The 20097-nt window shown below is 53.7% G+C and overlaps 3 protein-coding genes across 5 annotated transcripts; 1 reads left to right on the forward strand and 2 right to left on the reverse strand.

Annotated features, from left to right (window-relative positions):
• Positions 1-352: 352 nt before the first annotated feature.
• Positions 353-3431, forward strand: LOC131896734 (testis-specific serine/threonine-protein kinase 5-like). 3 transcript variants are annotated; one of them, XM_059247493.1, is made up of 8 exons: positions 353-896; positions 1235-1342; positions 1543-1745; positions 1829-1884; positions 2204-2336; positions 2416-2531; positions 2908-3039; positions 3130-3431. In XM_059247493.1, exons 1-8 carry the CDS (start codon positions 735-737, stop codon positions 3231-3233), a joined length of 1014 nt encoding a protein of 337 aa, XP_059103476.1. In that variant the 5' UTR covers positions 353-734; the 3' UTR covers positions 3234-3431. The 3 variants fall into 3 exon arrangements, with proteins under 3 accessions (XP_059103476.1, XP_059103475.1, XP_059103477.1); XM_059247492.1 differs by having other exon boundaries at positions 354-896; positions 3125-3431; XM_059247494.1 differs by having other exon boundaries at positions 724-834; positions 3125-3431.
• A 443-nt stretch (positions 3432-3874) lies between these two features.
• Positions 3875-7067, reverse strand: Hgh1 (HGH1 homolog). Its single transcript, XM_059247495.1, has 6 exons — positions 5791-7067; positions 5609-5709; positions 5401-5499; positions 5093-5184; positions 4890-5012; positions 3875-4798 (listed from the first exon to the last, which is right to left on the reverse strand). Exons 1-6 carry the CDS (start codon positions 6357-6359, stop codon positions 4646-4648), a joined length of 1137 nt encoding a protein of 378 aa, XP_059103478.1. The 5' UTR covers positions 6360-7067; the 3' UTR covers positions 3875-4645.
• A 3931-nt stretch (positions 7068-10998) lies between these two features.
• Wdr97 (WD repeat domain 97) lies at positions 10999-20077 on the reverse strand. Its single transcript, XM_059247891.1, has 24 exons — positions 19869-20077; positions 19360-19496; positions 18543-19156; positions 18292-18413; positions 17460-18159; positions 17241-17383; positions 16921-17157; positions 16756-16846; positions 16450-16582; positions 16239-16360; positions 15951-16011; positions 15645-15794; positions 15314-15565; positions 15105-15227; positions 14945-15028; positions 14001-14138; positions 13712-13915; positions 13456-13635; positions 13144-13341; positions 12937-13058; positions 12706-12862; positions 11845-12422; positions 11701-11762; positions 10999-11605 (listed from the first exon to the last, which is right to left on the reverse strand). The coding sequence occupies exons 1-24, from the start codon at positions 19984-19986 to the stop codon at positions 11409-11411; spliced, it is 4923 nt and encodes a 1640-aa protein (XP_059103874.1). The 5' UTR covers positions 19987-20077; the 3' UTR covers positions 10999-11408.
• Positions 20078-20097: the final 20 nt, after the last annotated feature.

Here is a 20097-nt window from a genome sequence, read left to right on the forward strand (position 1 = left end):
GAAATGGCTCAGCAATTAAAGACACATACTGCTTTTGCAGGGGACCCAAGTTTGGTTGCCAGCACCCATTATCAGGTGGCTCACAACCACCTAAAATTTCAGCTCCAGGAGATACAACACTTCTATGGGGTCTCTCTCTCTCTCTCCCTCTCCCCCCCCCCCTCTCTCCACACACACACACACACACACTTAAAAATGAAAAATAAATCCTTAAAATTTCTTTTATATTCAATCACATGTAGAGTAGCTCACAAAAGCCTCGCCCTAGTGCTAGCCCTTCATATGAGTTCTCATCCCACAGAAAAAGAGCACAGCATTGGATAGAGCTAATCCAGTAAGACAGCCTCAGAGATGACAGGTCTAAAGATGATAACTTTGAGGGCACAATGCAGGTGCATCTCTAGAACCTTCTATTCTAGAACCTGTCCCCAGTTCCCTGGAGTCTTCACTCTCCAATCAGACCAGAGCTGTTAGCCTCCCCGCCTCCCCAGCCTCTCAACCTACACTCTTAGCCTTAAGCTCATTAAGTCTTCGGAAAACGGGCTGTTTTCTCCAAGTGCCTTCAGGTCCCACCGAGCCTTCTGCTTCCCCAGTCCCTGCCCTCTGAAACAAGTCAGATCTCAGCTGTGTCTCTACTGTTGACGGACAGTAAGCTGGCCCGCCAAGCCCCCTTCTGTGGCACCCTGCCCTCCACGAGGAGCAACAGCCGGCGCAAGCTGGATGAGAGGACCTTCATGGAACAGGCCCAAGAATGCATGAACAATGGTTACCTGCTCTCCTCCAAGAAGATTGGCTCTGGTGCTTTCTCCAAGGTCTACCTAGCCTATGCAACACGTGAGCGCATGAAGCACAATCCTAAGCTAGCCTCTGACTTGCGGGCCAAGCGCCACACTATGGTGAGGGAGGCCTGCCACCTTCTCTGTGGGTTCCTTGGGGGTACCCCAGCTTGGTTCCAGCAGGCCTGTGTCCTAAACCCTCTCAGGTACCTTCCAGCTACCCTAGCTGCCTCTATGGGACCTCCCTCCTAGGTCCTCTTTCTTCTCAGCTCCCCCATGCTCTGTCCCCCAACCCCGCAAACATGTATGTGCCCAGGACAAAAAGAAAGTGGGGCTGGCACCACCTTTCGAGGATATTGCTCAGCCAGCCCCTGGGAGAAGTTCAGCAATGTGTGTAAAGAACAGTGGGCCTGTTCTAAGGAGCTTTGACCCAGCTGACCACTCCCCACCTTTCTCAGGTGGCTGTTAAGATTGTGTCCATGGCTGAAGCCCCAGTGGAGTACTCCAGAAAGTTCCTGCCCCGTGAGATTTCATCACTCAATGCCACCTACAAGCACCTTAACATAGTAAGACAGTCCTCACCATGCCTGCTGTCCGCCCCATGCGTGGCTCTCCTCCCCTACTTGGAAAACCTCCTTTTTGCCCTTGAATACAGAGCCCACACTCTCCCTGCAACTGGGATCTAGTATATGGGACAGTTCCAGCACTCTTGGCCCAGGCCTTCCTCAGGATGACAGTGTACGTGGGGCATGGGGGTGTTTGGTAGGTGCAGTTATATGAGACCTACCAGAACAGTCAGCGCTCCTACCTGGTACTGGAGTTGGCAGCCCGAGGCGACCTGCTGGAGCATATCAACGCAGTGTCAGACCTCCGATGCTGCCCAGGGCTAGAGGAGGAAGAGGCTCGAAGGCTGTTCTGGCAGCTGGTCAGCGCCGTGGCCCACTGCCACAATGCCGGCATTGTGCACCGGTGAGCGCGTCACCTGGCCTACCTGCCTAGCTGGGTATCTGCTGACCCACTTGAGCCCAGCCCCATATTCCCTTCTCCCACAGAGACTTGAAATGTGAGAACATCCTGTTGGATGACCAGGGCTTCCTAAAGCTGACAGGTGAGCCCACACGGCTTCCTCAGTTCAGTTTCCTTCTGGACTCCTACCTCCACCTTCCTGTCCCACCCAGGCTCTTGTCCTCAACTCTGACCTCTAGCTCTTCCAAAAAGCCTGAATTCAACTCCTACCTCCAGCCCAAACGCACTGGCCTGCATCCACAGGAGGCCCTGCCTAGTTCCTCCTTCACTCTCATCTCTGTAACATACACTCAGAGCTCCCCACCCTGACCCCACCATCCCAACAGATAGCCTCTTGAACCCACTGTCCCCAACCTGCCCATCACCTGTGTTGCCTTGCCCTGCCTGGATACTGTGTGCAGATTTTGGCTTTGCCAACTGCGTGGGGCTCAAGAACTCACTGCTGAGCACCTTCTGTGGCTCTGTGGCCTACACAGCCCCAGAGATCCTCATGAGCAAGAAGTACAATGGTGAGCAGGCTGATCTGTGGAGCCTGTGAGTACCCCAGGTAACCCCTGCAGGATCCTTGGGTGGGCTTAGGAGGGACGACACCCTGAGGAAGTTGTGTCCCCAGAGGGATCATCCTTCATGCCATGGTGTCTGGGAAGTTGCCCTTCAAAGAACACCAACCCCACCGCATGCTGCATCTGATTCGTCGTGGTCCCGTCTTCAAGCCAGGGTTGTCCCCAGGTGAGCAACACCATTCCATGCTCCTTCCAAGCCCCAGCTCTCAGGCCTGGAGAGCAGCCAGAGACTAGGACCACAGCAAAGAGAATGATATGGTATATCACCCTACCCCATAGGCTGGAAAAGGACCACCCATACACTGCATGTTGGGAAGCTGAGCTGAGGATGGAACCGACTGAGGGGTAGCAATCCTACTGAATATTAACATAGTCCAGAATACCTCACCGTTTTCTGTGCCTCAGTCCCCTTTAACAATGGGCAGAAGCCCCGAACCTTTGCCAGACTAGAAAGGACCCCTCTCAAGTAGCCAGCGTTTCTGGCAGTAGTGGGTGAGGGTCAGAGTCACTGACAGGCTCCAGCGGTGAGCCCTCCCCTGTAGGGTGCCGGGACCTGATCAGAGGGCTGCTTCAGCTGCATCCGTGTGCACGCCTGGGCCTACAGCAGGTAGCTGCTCACTGCTGGATGCTGCCTGCAGAACACACACTGCACTCTGCACTCGGTGCTACTCCAGGTGGGGCACGGCTCACGGGCGACTTGTTGGGCTGCAGGCAGTGCCTCTAACACTCTATGTGACACTGTGCTTTGGTCCATTGCAGAACAGGAGCATTCCCAGTCAGCAACAGCCCCTGGCCACACAGAGTCTGGCAGAGATACCGTGTACCAGAAGCAAAAGCTGCAGCACCTCCAGAGGCGGGACATCTCTAAGGAGAGTGTCTCTAGCCCAGGCGTTTAGCACCGGGAAGCCTGCACCAGAGCAATAGCTTCTAACAGTCTTGGGCTATGGCACTCCATGGCAGGTGGCCACTCTCTATGCCCCACAGTCCCCAACAGGAACATGCCTGGGCACTATCTGGTCAACTGAGGGTGGGTAGGTGTGGGCAGATAAAAATGTTTTTCTGTGGAGTTGAGGATGCAGCTGTCTACACAGGGAGGGCAGGTGGCCTCTGGGTACCTCACTGGGCTAGAGCTCCACCATTACCTCCTTGGGATCTGGGTCAGAGGGAAAACCCCAGTCTACACAGCACAGGTACCTAGAGTATCAAAGCTTTATCAGAGGCCCGGAGGGCATCATGGAGGGAAGGAAGACTCATGGTACCCCATGAAACACCAAGCCATGGCATAACAACACATAACAAAACAGTTTTCCAGCGTCAGAGGTCTGGATCGGAATACCACAAACTCTCATGAAGACCATAGGCCCCAGGTACCTGGGAGGACCCACTGCTGAGGAGAGGGAACAGCATACAGAAGCTTCACACAGGTGGATCAAGATCTGTGGCTCAGAAAAGGGGACACAGCGGGGCAAGACTTGCCACGGTGTCTACAGAATGAGGAAGAAGGGGCTGTACAGACGGGGTGGGCTCTGAAGTTGGGGGTAGGATTGTGTAGGGATAGATGCTGCAGGAACGAACACCCAGGAGAATCCCTGCACAGGTAGGCAAGGGGTGCCCAGTAGGAGGGTCTGGATGTCCTGAAAGGCAACTGAGACTCAAGGAAGCTAACTGAGAAGCAGGTTCTATCTAAATGGCTAAGACCAATTCAACATGGGACTAAGGAGGCTAACCAAAAATAAAGCCAGGGGCCAGTATCACAGGCGGAGCAGAGAAACAGGTAGCGAAGGGAAACTGTACCCAGTAAGTGATCCAGAGACAGGCCTAGAAGGGCAGAGCATCCTAGAAAGACCCTAGGATTCAAGTGTGGTCTGTGTTTCAAGGAGGTCTTGGGCAAGGAAAGCAGAAGGACTCCAAAGGTTGGGGCTCATAGCACTGTTTGCACCTCCAAACCAAGCCAGATCCTTCAGGAGAGAAAAGCTCTTGTTGGCCAACCAGGGCTTGCAGTGTTTTCGGTCCAGCCCTACCACGGTCTAGGAATGGGCTCCTCATCGCTCCAGTGGCCGCCACCTTCCTGCCTCAGATGTAGGCGGCTATGGCACAGGACCTGGCCAGCTCCAGCTCAGTAGTGCAGCACTGAATAACTTGCATCCTTGCGGGTCGCAACGGGGCACAGGACTGGGCAGTGTCCTTGAGCTTCTCAACGTTTACTGGGCATTCACTTTAGAACCCTGTGGGAACACTGGCAAAGGTAGATCTGGAGCTGGCACTTAGGTCAAAGGAGCTTCAGGTCCCTCGGGTACCCTTGCCTCTCGGCTCTCGAGCAAGCTCTAGCTGTTCCTGCCGGTCCAGCTGTTGCAGCTGTTGCTCCACGTCTTCAGGCACCTGCACCTCCAGCAGGTTCTCCATGCCAACCTCTGGCTCATCACCAATAAGCACCTGCGAGCAGAGGAAGCGGGTGAGCAGCACGTTAGCTGTGGGCACAGCTTCTCTAGCCCGCCCCCCCCCCCCCCCCCGACCCTGCACTCACCTGGATAAGCTTCTCACAAGCCATTCGCACATCAGCCTCCGGCTCCCAGTTGTGTAGCTCTCGAAGGATCAGGTAAGCACCCTGGTCCCGTATCTGCTGCCGACCAGGTGCGGTGGCTGTCAGCTGGGGAGATGGGAAGGGTTACTCAGACACCAACCAATATGTATTGTGGAGAGGCATTAACGTCACAGACCCCTGCTCACCAGCATGATGGCTTCGATGAGCATCTTTCGGATGTCAGCATCCGGCTCTCGCTGCTTGTCTGGCGACAAGTACTGCAGGTCAACAGGCAGCCCTAGGAGTGAGGGTGGGAAGCTGTGCTGGACACCTGAGCCCTGCTCTGCCTGGGTGAGCCTCGTGTGTGTGTGTGTGTGTGTGTGTGTGTGTGTGTAACAACCCCCTCCATAAAGGCTTTTGAAGGGACTCCAGACCTGTACATTCTCCCTCTCCCCTTGCTTGTATCCTTCCAACCAGCCTAGGCAACCTTGAGACAACCACCTAAGTCACTCACTGTCCATTTCTTCCTCAGAAAACTCCTCAGGCCCAGCCAAGGGCAGTAGCAAGAAGGGGAGAATGTCGACTTGGGGCCCGAGCAACCACTTGTGGTGTCCTGTAGGTGAAAACAAGGCAAGGGACCAAGGAATTGGTCTACTGGGTCCCGAGGGACCTGTCCCCACCCAGCAACGGCACAATCCCCCCCCCCTCCCCTTGTCACTTACGATGCTCGAAACAGCAATTCCGAAGTGTTCCCACCACTCCTCCCCTCCGCACTGAGGAGTCTGTGTACTGGGTAAGAGGCAGCAGCCGCTGGACCACGCACCTGTTGGAAGGCCACACTCGCTGCTGTCCTTGTTCACTTCCACACGCCCCCTCCCCGCCCACGCAGGCGCCTGGGCTTCACCTGTCCGGGTCCAGGAGAAAAGCACGCACCTCCGCCTGCTGGCTAAGGTTGGAGAGCAGCGGCCCCAGGTAATGCAGGGGCGCGGCCGCGTTGTAGCTGGGCATGCACAGCGCGTTGACCAGCTGCTCCAGACCCGGCCGCTCCGGCTCAGCGGCCATCAGCTTCTCCATCAACGCAGCACACGGCGCCAGCTCGCGGGTCAGATTGGCCAGCACTGCGGCCACCTCTTCAGCCCAGGGCCACTGAGGGTCCAACACGCAGCTCAGCAGGCGGGCAGGCAGCTCCGGGTCCGCCGCCAGCAGCTGCCGGTGCAGGCCGGGGTCAGCAGCCAAGTTCACGAGCGCGCGGGAGGCGTCGCGGGAAGGGGCTGGGGCGGGGGCCACCGCAAGCTCGGCTACAGCCCGCAGCAGCGCTGCCTGTCCCGCCAACAGCGTACGGCCCGAGCCCGAGCCAGTCAGAGCCAACACGTGCTGCGCCGCGGCCGCCTGCAGGTCTGCCCGCGCGCCGGGCGCCAGGAAGGGCAGGAGCTCCGCCGCCTCCGTGTGCGCACCGGCCGCCTGCCCTAACATCCCTCGCTCCCCCGAGAGCCCCGAACCTAACTCCCGGACCCCGCGGGCCGCCAGCAGTTCCAGCCGCTGTTCACCTTACCAGGGCTACGACCCGGCCTCCGGAAGAGCGGAAGTCGTCGCGACCAATCCGAGGCTGAGGACCCAGCTGAAGGGGGCGGGACCGGCCTGGGCGCGAGGCATTGTGGGCCACGGGGTTGGACTTCTCACTCGCAGGTGTTGAGGGCCCTGGCCGGTTGTACAGCACTGGTGGGTGGTGCAGACGCCTTCCCGCTCCCCACCCCACCCCACCTCACCCCACACACACAAAAAAAATCTAAGTCCTTGCGGCGACTTTCCCGACTGTCTTTTGTTTGCTTGCCAAGCCAGACTGATTCACATCCGCTGCTCTGCCTCCAGCGGCATCAGAACCGGCCACGCGGCCAGCACGCAGAGTTGGAAGCTCGGAAGCCCGGGCCCTTGGTGTCACCGGACTGTTGCTGCTGTCCAGTAGCCCCGAGTTCAGAACCGGATAGCGCAGGACTCCGCGGTGAGAAGGCAGCTTTGGACCAGCCTCTGACTTTACAGAGAGGCTAACTTCGGGGCATTTGTCAGGAGTTCTTCACTGGCAGAAGCCTGGGTCAAACAGGCTTGCACAGAGGGACCTGGTTAGTGAATGTCTAGTTTGCAGGTTTGGGGGAGCCTGGCGACAGACACTGCTGCACAGCTCTCTAGAACCCTGTTCGGCTTCCCTGTGGCTCCATAGTATCTTTACCTTCTACTGGCACATTTGTTAGCACAGGTGAGAGGACACTGACCCCAGCTGCATAATCCTGGCAGAAGATAGTTCCTTTAGGTATTGGAATCTTTTCCAGGAAAGTATTCCATTCGGTTACCATTTAACCTGGGGTCCTTGCTCTCTCCCAAGATAGAAATCTTGAGTCAGTGAGTTTTTCCAGGGCTGGTCCTTGGCGGCTTTCCTAATCTTCAGCTTCTGACAGCAAAGGGGATAGCTAGGAGCTGCAACAGTTACAGATCCTATACAGCCTTAAGTTCTGACTGGGACCCTTAGCGCTATAGTGACAAGTGTTTTTAGCTCTTGTGTGGGCATAAGCGTCCAGATTTCCCGGCCTTTGACAGTGGCAGTGATACAGTTCCTGAGGCTAAGACCCTTGCCTCTTAAAGCCACCGTTGACACTTTTTCTATTACTGCTCCACGGCTTGTGGGGACAGTCTCTTTGTGCACTGTGTAAAGATGTGTCTCTTGTTTTATGTCACCTGCCTAAGGCACCTTCTAGTTGGTTTAATAAAGAGCTGAACAACCTGTAGCTAGGTAGGAGAGCATAGGCTGGACTTCCAGGCAGAGACAGGAATTCTGGAAAAGAATCTGAGGTGGGAGATTTGTCAGTCAGACACGGAGGAAGTTGGACATACCGTACTGAGGAAAGGTAACGAGCTACGTGGCAGAACATGGATTAATATAAACAGGTTAATTTACACTTTAAGAGCTGGTTGGGAGCAAGCCACGCTGTCATAATTAGTGAAAAGTCTCTGTGTCACTATTTGGGTGCTGGCGGTCCAAAGACAGGCCCGTATAACTGCTGCTTCGCCATCCCTGTCTCTTCTGCAGCTCTGCTGCTAGGTCTCCAGTCTTCACTGCTAACCCTCCTTCTTTGCCATACCAACCCATCCACACCTAGAAAAGTCGGTGAGAAAGGACAGACGTGGTGGTACACACCTTTAATCCCAGCACAAGTGGATCTCTGTGAGTTCAAATCCAGTCTGGTCTGCATCATTGTAGGCGGAGTTTCTCTGTGTCTCAGCAGCCACTCCCAAATGTAACCACTCAGAGACTTATTAATTACAAATATTTGGCCGATAACTCACACTTGTTACTTGCTAACTCTTACACTTTAAATTAACCCATATTTCTTATCTACCCTCTGCCACGCGCTGGTACCTTCTTTCAATACAGCACATTCATCTTGCTTCTCCGTGTCTGCTCAAAACTCCTACGACTCCACCCTTCTTCTTCCCAGCAGCCTCTGTGTCTTGCTGTTCCGCCAATACCTCCTGCCTAGCTACCAGCCAGTCAACTCTTTTATTAAATGAATCAGAAGGTGCCTTGGCAAAGACACATCTTCACAGTGTACAAAAAGATTATTCCATAACACATAGTGAGTTCTGGGCTGTCTCAAAAAAGAGAAAAAAGAAAAGGTCTCTGGCAATGACTTTCTTTGCCCCAATGCTAGAATATCACATTGGGACAATACAAGAAGTGTCTCCTACCAGATATAATCCCAGCATTTAGAAAGCTGAGATAGGACTCCAGATTTCCAAAGTCACCCTCTCCTAAGTGACTTTGAGACCAATCTGCTGTACACAAGGGCCTCTCAAAAAAAAAAAAAAAAGTGGGGCTGGAGAGATGGCTCAGAGGTTAAGAGCACTGCTTGTTCTTCCAAAGGTCCTGAGTTCAATTCCCAGCAACCACATGATGGCTCACAACCATCTGTAATGAGATCTGGTGCCCTCTTCTGGCCTGCAAGCATACATGCAGGCAGAACACTGTATACATAATAAATAAATAAATCTTTAAAAAAAAAAAAGTGTCTTCCAGCTTGTTTACAAAGTGAGCCAAACAGCCTATATATAGTCAGAAGTGGACTGTTTGCACCAGTCGGAACAGGTCATTACGCAAATGAAGAAGGACAGTGGTTATACCAATCAAGGCACTATGTGTTTTGTAACAATCACCGTCTCCTTTGCTAGACTATCAGGGGAAGTGCTCAGCTGACCTGCTATAAGTTGTTGCTAGGAAAGGCCTGCTCAAAGCTGTTTGAGTCATTGCTGAAGCCACACCTCTTGGAGCTGAAGTTGTATTTTAGCCTTACACATCTGTGGAACGTTCAAAATAGCCAGTGCTGGCATAAGGGTATTCTAGCCAGCTGCCTGACATGCGGTCCTTCGCTCAAGGATGTTAGGGCACCAGGGAGGGGTCTAATGATATCAACCAGGGAATCCAATAGCCTCATCCTCCAAAGAAAGAGTGTTTTCTAGAAGTTTACATTAAGCAGGGGCCCAGTGGCTAAAGTGCTTGCCTTGCAAGCATGAAGACTGGAGTTTGATTTGGGGGCTTTTTTTTGGGGGGGGGCATTGTTTTTTAAGATAGGGTTTCTCTGTGTAGCTCTGGCTGTCCTGAAAGTTGCTCTGTAGCCCAGACTGGCCTCGAACTTTCAGAGATCCGCCTGACTCTACTTCCCGAATGCTAGGTTTAAAGGCATTCGAGGACTGGAGTTTAGATACCCAGAACCTATGTATAATTATGTATACTTAATAGATGTCAATAAAAACATAGATGGATAAATAAATCAGCTAGGCATAGTGCTTCGTGTCTAATCTCACAACTCAGGAGCTGCAGCAGGAAGATCATAAATTTAAGGCTAGCCTGGTCTATAGAAAGAGACTGTCTCAGAAAACAAAACGAAACAGCCCAAAACCTTCTTACAATGGTTGACTTTGATTGTTCACTTGACGTAAGATAGAGTCACCTTGGAAAGGGAGTCTCAGTGAGGGACTGTCTAGACTAAGTTGACTTATGGACATGTCTGTGTAGGGGGGGGCAGATATCTGAATTAATGGAAAGACTTTGCCCACAGTGGGTGACACCATTCCCTAGGAAGGGGATCCTAGGTTTTCTAAGAGTGGAGAAAGCATGCATGAGTCATTGCTGTCTTTTCCTAACTGTGGATGTCATGTGACTAGCTGCTCCAGGTTCCTGCTCCCTTGATGGATTCCTCACAATGATGGATTACAGCCTAGAATTGTGAGCCAAGGGGAGGAAGGGGTTGATTTCATTTATACTCTCAGGTCACAGTCTATCACTGAGGGTGATAGAAAGTCAGAACAGGAACTCAAAGCAGGAACCTGGAGGCAGGAACTGAAGCAGAAGCCAATGGAGGAGTAACTGCTTACTGGTTTGCTCCTCATGGCTTGCTCAGACTGCTTCCTTATACAATCCAAGACCACCTGCCCAGGGGTGGCACCACCCACAGTGGGCTGGGCCCTTCCACATCAATCATTAGTCAAGAACAGAGCCCCACAGTCTTGCCCACAGGCCAGTCTGGTGGGAGCATTTCTTCAATTGAGGTCCTTCTCAAATTACTCTAGCTTATATAAAGTTGGAAAAAAAAAATCTAGCCAAGACAGCATATGAACCATAAAAATAGCAACTTACAAAGGAAAAAACAAGAAAAACAGCTCTCTCCCCTGGGCCTGGAAAACAAAGGGAAGAGGACACCAAATTGGGCACGAGCCCTACTGGGTCCTTTTCCCTAAATGTCATCTGATTCAGTCATTAGTGTACTCGCTGCAGACACCTTACTGCTGAGACCCACTTGGTACATACATGCAAGCAAAACACTCATACAATTAAAGAGGACCAGGCGTGGTGGCCCAGGCCTTTAATCCCAGCACTTAGGAGGCAGATGTGGGTGGAGCTCTGCGAGTTGGAGGCTAGCCTAGTCTGTATAGTGAGTTCCAGGACAGCCAGGGCTATATACAGAGACTCTTATTTGTAAATAAATAAATAAATAAATAAATAAATAAATAAATAAATAAGTAAATAAGTAAATAAGTAAATAAAATAAGTCAGGACAGCCAGGGCTATGTACAGAGACTCTTATTTAAAAATAAATAAATAAAGTCTTTAATCCCAGCACTTGAAGACAGAGACAAGTGCATCTTGGTGAGTTTTCATGCCAGCCTGGTCTACAAAGTGAGTTCCAGAATAGCTAGGACTATTACACAGAGAAACCTTGTCTTGAAAAACCAAAAATAAACAAACACAAAATAGGATGCAGAACAATGAACACTTGACATCAATCTTTTGCCTCCATAAGCATGCACAAATACTTATTTGCGCACAAGTGACGTGTATATATACACACAATAAGTAAATATATATATATATATATATGTATATATATTTTAATTTAGACCAAACATGGTATTGTGATTTGCCAAGGTGGTAGGACTGGGCGTTGACCATGGAGCCTTGACTATCTGTCCCCCAGGTCAACTATAGGTGTCAGGGTTTGTGTCTTCAAGTAGAAAGTAGCGTTGCAGAGTGGGCTGCATGAGTAGTGGGGGCAACGCCCGTGGGGGTGCAGGCCAACCTGGGGGAAAAGGCTGTAACTCCACCCGTGGCAGTGGCAGCTTCAGCACCCGGAGGGGGCCATCATGAGCTGGGCCCTGGCGGTACAGCCTGTGACCTGGATGCAGGGAACCAGGTAAGTGAAGCTGTATGCTGAGGTTGAGTGGGGAGAGGGAGCATTAGGGTCCAATTCTTACCCCTGTGTCCACTCACCCCTGAGAAACCTCCCAAAGCTTTGTTCCTTGGTCTCCTGCAGCCGAAGAATGGGATAGAGCCTGAAGAAGGGAGAGGATTCAGTCAGACCTTCCCCTGCAACCCACGTAGGGTCAACCCAACATGCCCACATTCAATGCGCACCAGCGATCCCGGGGCGGCCGCACCACAATATTGGGCCCTAGCTGGCCTAGAGGTGAGACACGTAAGTGCTCCTCCTCCTCCATCAAGCTCTGCTGCTGTGCCCGGTGCTTCTCACAGAAGAAATTAAGCGCATCAATGTGAAACAGGTCCACTATCTGAAAGCGTGCCCATTCTGTTTCTTCCAGATGCGCTTTTTCCTCTAGTGGCGGTGTTTCCTCCAATGGCAATGGCCCTCTACTTAGTGCAGCAGGCACAGGGACACGCAAGTAGTCCTCGGACGCAGAAGAGAGGGCCAGCAGTGCATCAGCGAGTACTCTTTTGGTTGGCCGGATGCGTGAATATGCCTTTGTGCTTGCAGCCTGGAGTTCTTGGGTGGATCCCATAGGCCCCACAAGTGAAGGCACAGGTGAAGGCACCATCAGCTCTTGAATACGCAAGGACAGTTCCGATGCTCGTGAGGGTATCCAAGAGGTGCTCAAGGCAGGCAAGGGTGCCCCAGAGATAAGGGAGGCTTGTGAGGAGCCCTCCCTGGGAGGCTCCACAGAAACACTGGCTATAGACTGCTCCAAGCTGTTCATCTGTAGGAGAGTGACCCATGGAGTAAGTACCCTTGCACCTGTATCTCTGAAACTTCCTTCTGATAGAGTCCTAGCTCCAGGGAGAGGGTTTCTCATCCAGCCTCTCCCCCGCCCCCTTCATCCCAGTGAAGCCTTCTGCTGTGAGGGAGCTCTCAAGAAATGTTCTGGTTGGGGAAAACCCAGGTGCATTCCTATGGGCACCCACTAATGGTCTTCTGGGAGACCTCTGAAGAAGGCAGCAGGTTCCCAGTAGGTGAGCCACCCAGCCCTTGGCCCACCCGACCTGGAGAATAATTTCCTCAAGCTTCTGATGACATTGTGTACGTATCGTGGCCTTAGATTCAAGGTTGAAGTTCTCAGCCCAGGTTGTCATCTCCTTGTACAGGATGCCCTGTGTGTCCTGGAGGCCCAGCCTCTCCAGTAGACTCTTCAGGTCTTGCCTGGGACAGGTAGATGAGGCTTAACCCGAGTCTTCCCAAGCTGGTAGGGAAAACCCAGCATGGGCTCAACTCACTGACAATCAGCTGGAGCACAGAGGTAGAAGGACATGATCTCCAACACCACATCCAGGGCCTCCAGGCTGCAGGCTAGGAGCAACTGCAGCGCCATCATCACGAACTGCTTCTGCGTCTTGTCCTAAGCTCAGGAGTGGGTTGGAACCAGGGAACTGTGGTTGATTATGGAAGTAGGTGAGGATACAAGGTACTGTGGAAGGACTCACCTGGAGGCTAGGGGGCTGGTCTTGGTTGAGCAAGTACAACAGCTTGGCCTGAAGCCGGCTGCGAAGTTCGTTGCTTATGTCAGGAAACAGCCTCATTAGGGCATTCAGAATACTCAGTCGTTCTGCCCAGGAAGCCCGTGGCAGGGAGTCCACAAACATCGAGGCCAAGCCCTCTATGGTGCCCATCTCTGGATAGGCCTGTGGGAAGATTTGCTGAAGCCCTGCCCATCCCCAACTCCACTCGGAATGCAGATTAGCCCCGCCTTCTCTTCTCCCCCACCCCCCAGCCTGGGCTTCCCAGAGTCTCCTAACCTCCAGGGTAAAGATAGGGAACAGCTTTTTGAACCAGTTCTGGACAACAAAATAATGCAGGAACCTGGGCAAATGCCCATAGCGCTCTTCCCAGAGTGAGCGCCCACGGTGGTGATGGCGGGAAGCCAAGTGAGTCTTGGATTTGGAGACGTCACGGTGAGGTTTTTTGATCTTGGAGATCTAAGGGAAATGACAGATGCTTTAAACCCACCTCTGAGCACCAATCTCACCCTTCATGAAAGCCTAGAGTGCCTACTTGAGTGTCTGGTTCCCAGGGTTCGGGCTGCTCCTCAGAAGTTGGGGAAGAGGAGGCCCATTCAATCTCCAGCTCGTCATCCTCCTCCTCCTCCTGGTCACTGTCATCTTCCCCTTTCTTACGTGACCTGTAAAGCCAGTACATCAGTTTCTTTCGCCACCTGCCAGTAGAATGCTTCCGGCGCTTTAGCCACTGGTCACCCCGTCTTCTGGATAGCTGCAGAGGAACAAGAGAGAACATGTGGCCGGCTGTGGAGATAGCAGGGCCCGCCCTGATCACCCCAAGCTCCACTACTTGCCTTGAGTCGGCTTGGGGTAGCGAGTTCTGCTAGGGAGCCAAGGCGGCTGACCTCTGCATGCAACCACATCTGCTGCAGTATCACAGAGTTGGGCACACAGCCAGGAAAATGGATGGAATGAGTGCGTTGCTAGAGGTGGAGGACAATAGATCGGGTTGAGAATCACTGGGGCACAACTGGGGAGCACCCCCATAACCATGGGCCACCAAAGGCCAGACTGTTCTCAACACACAAATGGGCAGTTTAGCTTGGAAAACCCGATAAAAGGATAATCTGGGGGGATATGAATTGTAAATGAAGAGAGGAATCTAGAGGTGGTTGGTCCCCGGTGAGCACTAACCACATACATGCTCTCCAGGGAACTTAACCTAAAACAGGGGTGTCTACAAAAACCATGGTAGAGGGGGCAGGGAAGGAAGAAAGGAACTTGGAGAGAGGTCCATGTATTGAGTAGATAGGCCTCCCCAAGCTGGAAAGACTAATAATACAGCTGAATGGGAGCCTGGTATGTGCTAAGCAAGGGACTAGGGCCTGCCTGGGTGCCCAGTACGACCAAGTATGAGAAAATAGTGGATCAGGAGGGACTGGCCCCACTGGACTTGGCTCCCTTGAAGCACAAGAACCCTGATCTTCCAGAAAAAGTCAACAGGGAATGTAGCACTCCTGCGGGGGAGAACGATGTGAGAAACAACCACTGGTGGTAGACCTCTGGCTCACTAGAAAGTAGCAAGGAGTCCATGCCCATAGCCACACCAGAGCTGGCCAGGCTGGAGAGGTACACAGGAGTCTTAAGTCTTGACCCTATAGGCTTCAGGGAGGCATGGCCCTTGGGTCAGATTGGGACACAATGCCTTACAGCAAAAGGAGATAGGATATGCAAAGAGTGACCCCCTAAAAGAGGCCACCTCTGGGAGGGAGGAGGGGTGAGGTCTCACCTTGTGGGGCTCTATGGTGGCAGGAAAGAAGCCCCCTACATTTGAGAGAGGCTCTTGGGGCCTTCTGTGCAGTAGCAGGGGAACCTGGGGAGGGACAGGGAGTGAAAACAGAGCGCAGCCACCACAGCCCCTGAAACTGCTCTTGAACAGGGGCCCTCACCCTCCGCTGCAGGTAGTAAGGTGATGTGCTCAGGTCCATGCTCTCTCCTCCAAACTGATCACACTGCACCTGCAGATCCAAACTAAGGCCCAGCTCATAGCTCAGGGAGGAACGTGCTAGAAGCTAGGGTATGCAAGGAGTTTCAAGGGGTTGGGGCAGGGATCACAGTGTCAAGCATGGATGGATATAGGAAGGGAAGAAGGCCTCACCTGGGATGCCTGGCTATGCACCACCCGATGAATGGGTGGAATAGGCAAGGAGACTCGGGGAGGGCGGGCAAAGCGTCTGCCTGGGGCTCCTGGGGTTTGGAAGGCTGAAGGTGGGCCCATTGGCTGAACATCATCGCTAAATGTAACCTGCCCACCACTGATGGCAGCTCTGGGCTGGACCCCTGTGTCCTGGGACTCTGTGGTGGGGCCTGCAGCGCCCCACTGCAGGGATTCCCTTCCAGATTTTATGTCCTAGGACAGGAAAAAACAGGAAGCTTGTGTCAGATAAGGGGAAGGTCATGGTCGGGCCTGGGACTGATCCTACACCTACCAGCAGGTCACAACCATATATCAGATGTAAGTAATTGTCAAAGGCTTCCTCACGCAGCTTCCAGGAGAGTTGGGGCCGAGCTGCTGGGACCACCATGCCTTGCCTCAGTTCTTGAAGGTCTTGATCCCGGGCTATGATATCCTTCAAGTCCTGAGGTGGAGATCAGTGATCATTCCCTGCTTCCTTAAAGACTTGCCATGTGCTTCCCAAGCAACCACGAGAATTCAGGCCAGAGGCTGAGAGGTTGTGGCTTGAGACTAGGCATGGATGGGCACTGGGCTGGCAAAGGGTCAGGACTGACACTACCTCCTTCAACACTGGCTGCTGAAGTGTTGTTGTCTGCTGTTGGATGAAGGGCAAGGGCACACTGTGGATAGAAACAGGCATAGATGAGGCTCTGGGCATTACTAGTGGGATAGGTTAGAAGCTGGAGTAAGGACCAGCCAGGAGAAAAGATTCTGGGGTTGAGATGTGGCAATACCAGAGGGACTTGGTAGTGTAGAGAACTCACACTACGGGCATACAGCTATATGAACCTTGCTCCCAGGGCTGGGGAGAACCCTCCACAGCAGCTGAGCAGCCCTGCCAGCAGACCTGAGGTTGGCTGCTCCTTGTAGACTGGCAAGCCTTTGCAGTTGGGAGGTTGTCAGTGACTTCCAGCCGGTGAGTGGCAGCGGAGGGTCATTCACCACATCAGGGGTCTTCTGACAGAATTTCTGAAGAAGCGGGTAGAGCTTTGTTCCCAGTACCGTTTATTATGGGCAGCATCCAGTCCCACCTTAACTACCTTGACCTCACTGTATACCTTAACCAGATAAGATGTAGGTAGGTAGAGCTCGTGGGACACCAGGCAGAGGCGGGAACCTAGTGCGAGTACCAGGTCTCCACTGTTGTTGGAGAAGGCCAGGCTCTGAGGGGGACCATTCAGCTGCAGGAGCCTGCAAGAGGGCCCAGAGTCTAGCTCCTGTTTCACAGAGTGGGAACTTGAGGCAGTGACAGGGTCCAGACCCTGTCCCCCTCAGTCCAGCCCCTGGTCTTTAATGGGTTAGAAGAGCCCTGATGGATGACCTTTAGCTGCCAGCTGCCCCCAAACTATAGGGCCCCAGCACACCGCAGCAGGCGGTTCTCCCAAGTCCAGATTCGGATGGTGCAGTCCAGGCTGGAGCAGGCGTATAGCTTGAGGGTGGGGCAGCAGCATAGGCCTAGGGGCAGAACTAAGGTTAGGAAGCAGCTGAGAACAGGGACACAGGCTTCACCTCCACTCCATTCTCCTCACCAGTGATGTGGTCCGTAGGGTCGTCCTGTGGCCGGTGGTCAAAGCGCATTTTGTCACCTAGGCCAAACTGCACCAGGCCATAGGTGGCGCTCTCTGGGTCCTCAAAGCCTACCATGATTCGCTTGCCCAGAGTACAGAGCATGACCGCCGGGTGGCAACAGGAAAAGGTATGTAGCAGACTCAGGCACTCCTCCGCATACGGGAATACACGCCACATCTTTACTGTCAGATCGCCACCTTTGGGTAGCAGGAGCCAGGGTTGGGACTTTGGGAAGGTGCAGGGGCTCCCAGGCTGTCTTCGAGGGAGAGAAGGCACTGACCTGAAGTCACTATGCTATTCCAGCTGGATCCAATAGCAGTCACTGGACCTGGGATGTGTGCTTCTGTAGAGAAGATTGTCTGTGATGTGCGCCAATCCAGTACAGACAGCGTGCCGTCTGAGTACCCCATCATTGGTAAGAACCTGTGAGAAGGGATAGAGGCTGCTGGGTCAGCCACATCTTTGCCTTAACCCAGCCTCAGATAGCTGTGGTGCCCACCTGTTCTTATTTTTCCAGGCCCAGGCAATGGCACTGCGGAGCATGTCGCCCTGATTCTGGTGCACAATTTGCCAGCAAGCATATGCACTGCGAGGGTCTGTGAGATGGCTGTAGAGGTGCAGACAGCAGGGCTGCGGCGCCGGGGGTGGAAGTGGACACCGGCGGTGTGTTACGACCATAGGGCACCGTGCTGCATTGGCGCGCACGAGGTGCCCGGAGCGTGTCAACACCCACAGCGCTTCTCGAGACAAACAATAAACCACCCCAACTGCACAGTCGTCCGGCTCCAGCAGCAGTGAACTCACAGTTCGTCCCGTAGTAGCTGACACCAGGTAGACTGACCCATCTGCACAGGCGCAGACAAGGCGAGAGGGCAGAGCCGGCTCAACGGGTGCCGGGAGCGATGGTGCCACCTGTACGTGGAGCACCTGCGCTGAGAGCTGTGCTAATGGCAAATAGATGTCACACACCCGCCACAGCTCCACGCTTTTTGAGCACAGAGAGAGCACCGGCCAGCCAGGACCTGCAGGAGCCAGCAAATGGCTCACTCTTTCAGAGGATGTGTCTTGGTTCCAGCAACCCAGTGGTACCTCTCCCACCTGAGCTGCGGCCCTCAGGTCCCATGTGCGAAGCGTCCCGTCCTGTGAGGCGGACACTACCAGTGAGCTGTTCCGGAGCACTGTCATAGCTGTCACCGGGCCTGCAGGAAAGGTGCTGGTCATTTTGGCGCATCATAGCTTAAGGAGGAGTTCCTGGGATGCAAGCAACACGGGGGAAGGGCAAGCTCAGGGTGAGAGAGAAGGGCTGCAAGGGCTGCCAGACTGTGGCACACCTGTGTGGCCCACGAATACCATCCGGATCTGCCAGTCAGCCTCCCACACCTTCACAGTACTGTCCCGGGAAGCTGTCACCATGGCTTCTACCTCCTCACAGTACTCCAAGTCCGAGATGATGCTAGAAGTGAGAGAATGGGAGGACCAGTGGACTCAACACAGTCCCATCTGTGGGTCCTACAGCCCCTGAAGTAACTGGCTCTCCTTAGGGGATCTGCCTCCCATCTACCTGTCCCTGGACTCCCCTCACGTTTTATGCAGATCCTGGCACACATTAATTAGAGTCCAGGAGTCCAGATCAAAGGTGAGCACCGCCGAGCCATAGGCAGCAAAGCAATGCCGGGTGCAGCGGTCAGCTTCCGGCCCTAGAGCCAGCCGCTTGAGAGAGCCGGACAAGCCTGGCGGTGGTTGCAAAGGTGAGCCACAGGACACCAGGCGGCGGCCACCCGAACGGAACTTCCAGAGCTCCACGCTGCCTCCCACCTGGGCCACAAGCAACAGTCCCTGGCTGGGCACTGGTAAGCAACAAAAAGGCTCCTGGTTCAGTTTCTTGCTCACCCAGAGCGGGCGGAAGTCTTGCCCTAATATGGTCAGTCCAGCGGGGCCCCAGCCTACAAAGCGGCCCACTTCTCCCAGAGGGCCCGGCACAGTCACTAGCCCATTCAGCACCACCGGAGCCTTCAGTTTTGCCTGCGCCCAGCCATCCTTGGTATGCTGATGCAGGTAACCTGCACCATCTAGTATCAGGAAGCGTCCACCCACTGGGTCCTGCGCTACTGAGCGCAGTCCAGCCGCCACCTCCAGACGACGCAGTGGCTCCAGCCCGTGTGTCATTCGAGTGACCCGCAGCTCTGCTCTTTTCTCCTGCAGGCCAGAGTACATAGGTGTGCATGTGAGTAATGGAGGCATGAGCGTCTCTGCTCTCCTGCAGGCCAGAGTACATAGGTGTGCATGTGAGTAATGGAGGCATGAGCGTCTCTGCCTGGGGACACTGGAAAGGACCAGTGGAGTGGGTGCCCAGTGTCTCTAGGGATGAGCCCAACCAGAGACCTCGTAAGGAACCACACCTTTTCTACAATGTCATGGAGGTATGCACGTAGGTGTAGCCACAGCTGTCGGGCACGGGAATGCAGTGTCATTTTCCGCCACCTCTGGGAACTTGTAAAGAGCTGTAGGTCCTCTGGTGCCTCCGCCAGACCCAAGTCTGTAAGTCAGTGGAGGATGTGGTGTCACTATAGCCTTGTGCCCCAACCCTGGAGGTGATAAGCAAACAAGGAGCCCTCCTCTGAGGGACAGGATGGGTCAAGGACTGCCCAGGGAAGTTCCACCTCCAGGACTGAACAAAGTCTGAGAACCATCTGCTTCCTAGTGGGGTGCCTGGACAACGGTAGGTACCCCCACCATTCTTTTTTTCTTTTTGGTTTTTCGAGACAGGGTTTCTCTGTGTAGTTTTGGTGCCTGTCCTGGATCTTGCGCCGTAGACCAGGCTGGCCTCGAACTCACAGAGATCCGCCTTGCTCTGCCTCCCGAGAGCTGGGATTAAAGGTGTGCGCCACCACCGCCCGGCTTCCCTCACCATTCCTTTCCGAGAGCACCCCAGGATCTGGGACGTCATAGATGTCCTGATCATACAAGTCTGTGTCCGTAACCAAGTTGTCACCCTCTAACGCAAAGAGGTTGCTTGCGTTTAACATCAGGCCCTCCACGTCTGCCCTGGACAGTCCCAGAAGTGCGACCTGTAACAGCTCTTGAGACTAAGTAACGGAAAGGCAGTAGCTGTTGCTAAGATACCAGACGCTGCCGGC

Source organism: Peromyscus eremicus, chromosome 20 (genome assembly GCF_949786415.1).
Source record: "Peromyscus eremicus chromosome 20, PerEre_H2_v1, whole genome shotgun sequence".
NCBI lineage: Eukaryota > Metazoa > Chordata > Mammalia > Rodentia > Cricetidae > Peromyscus > Peromyscus eremicus.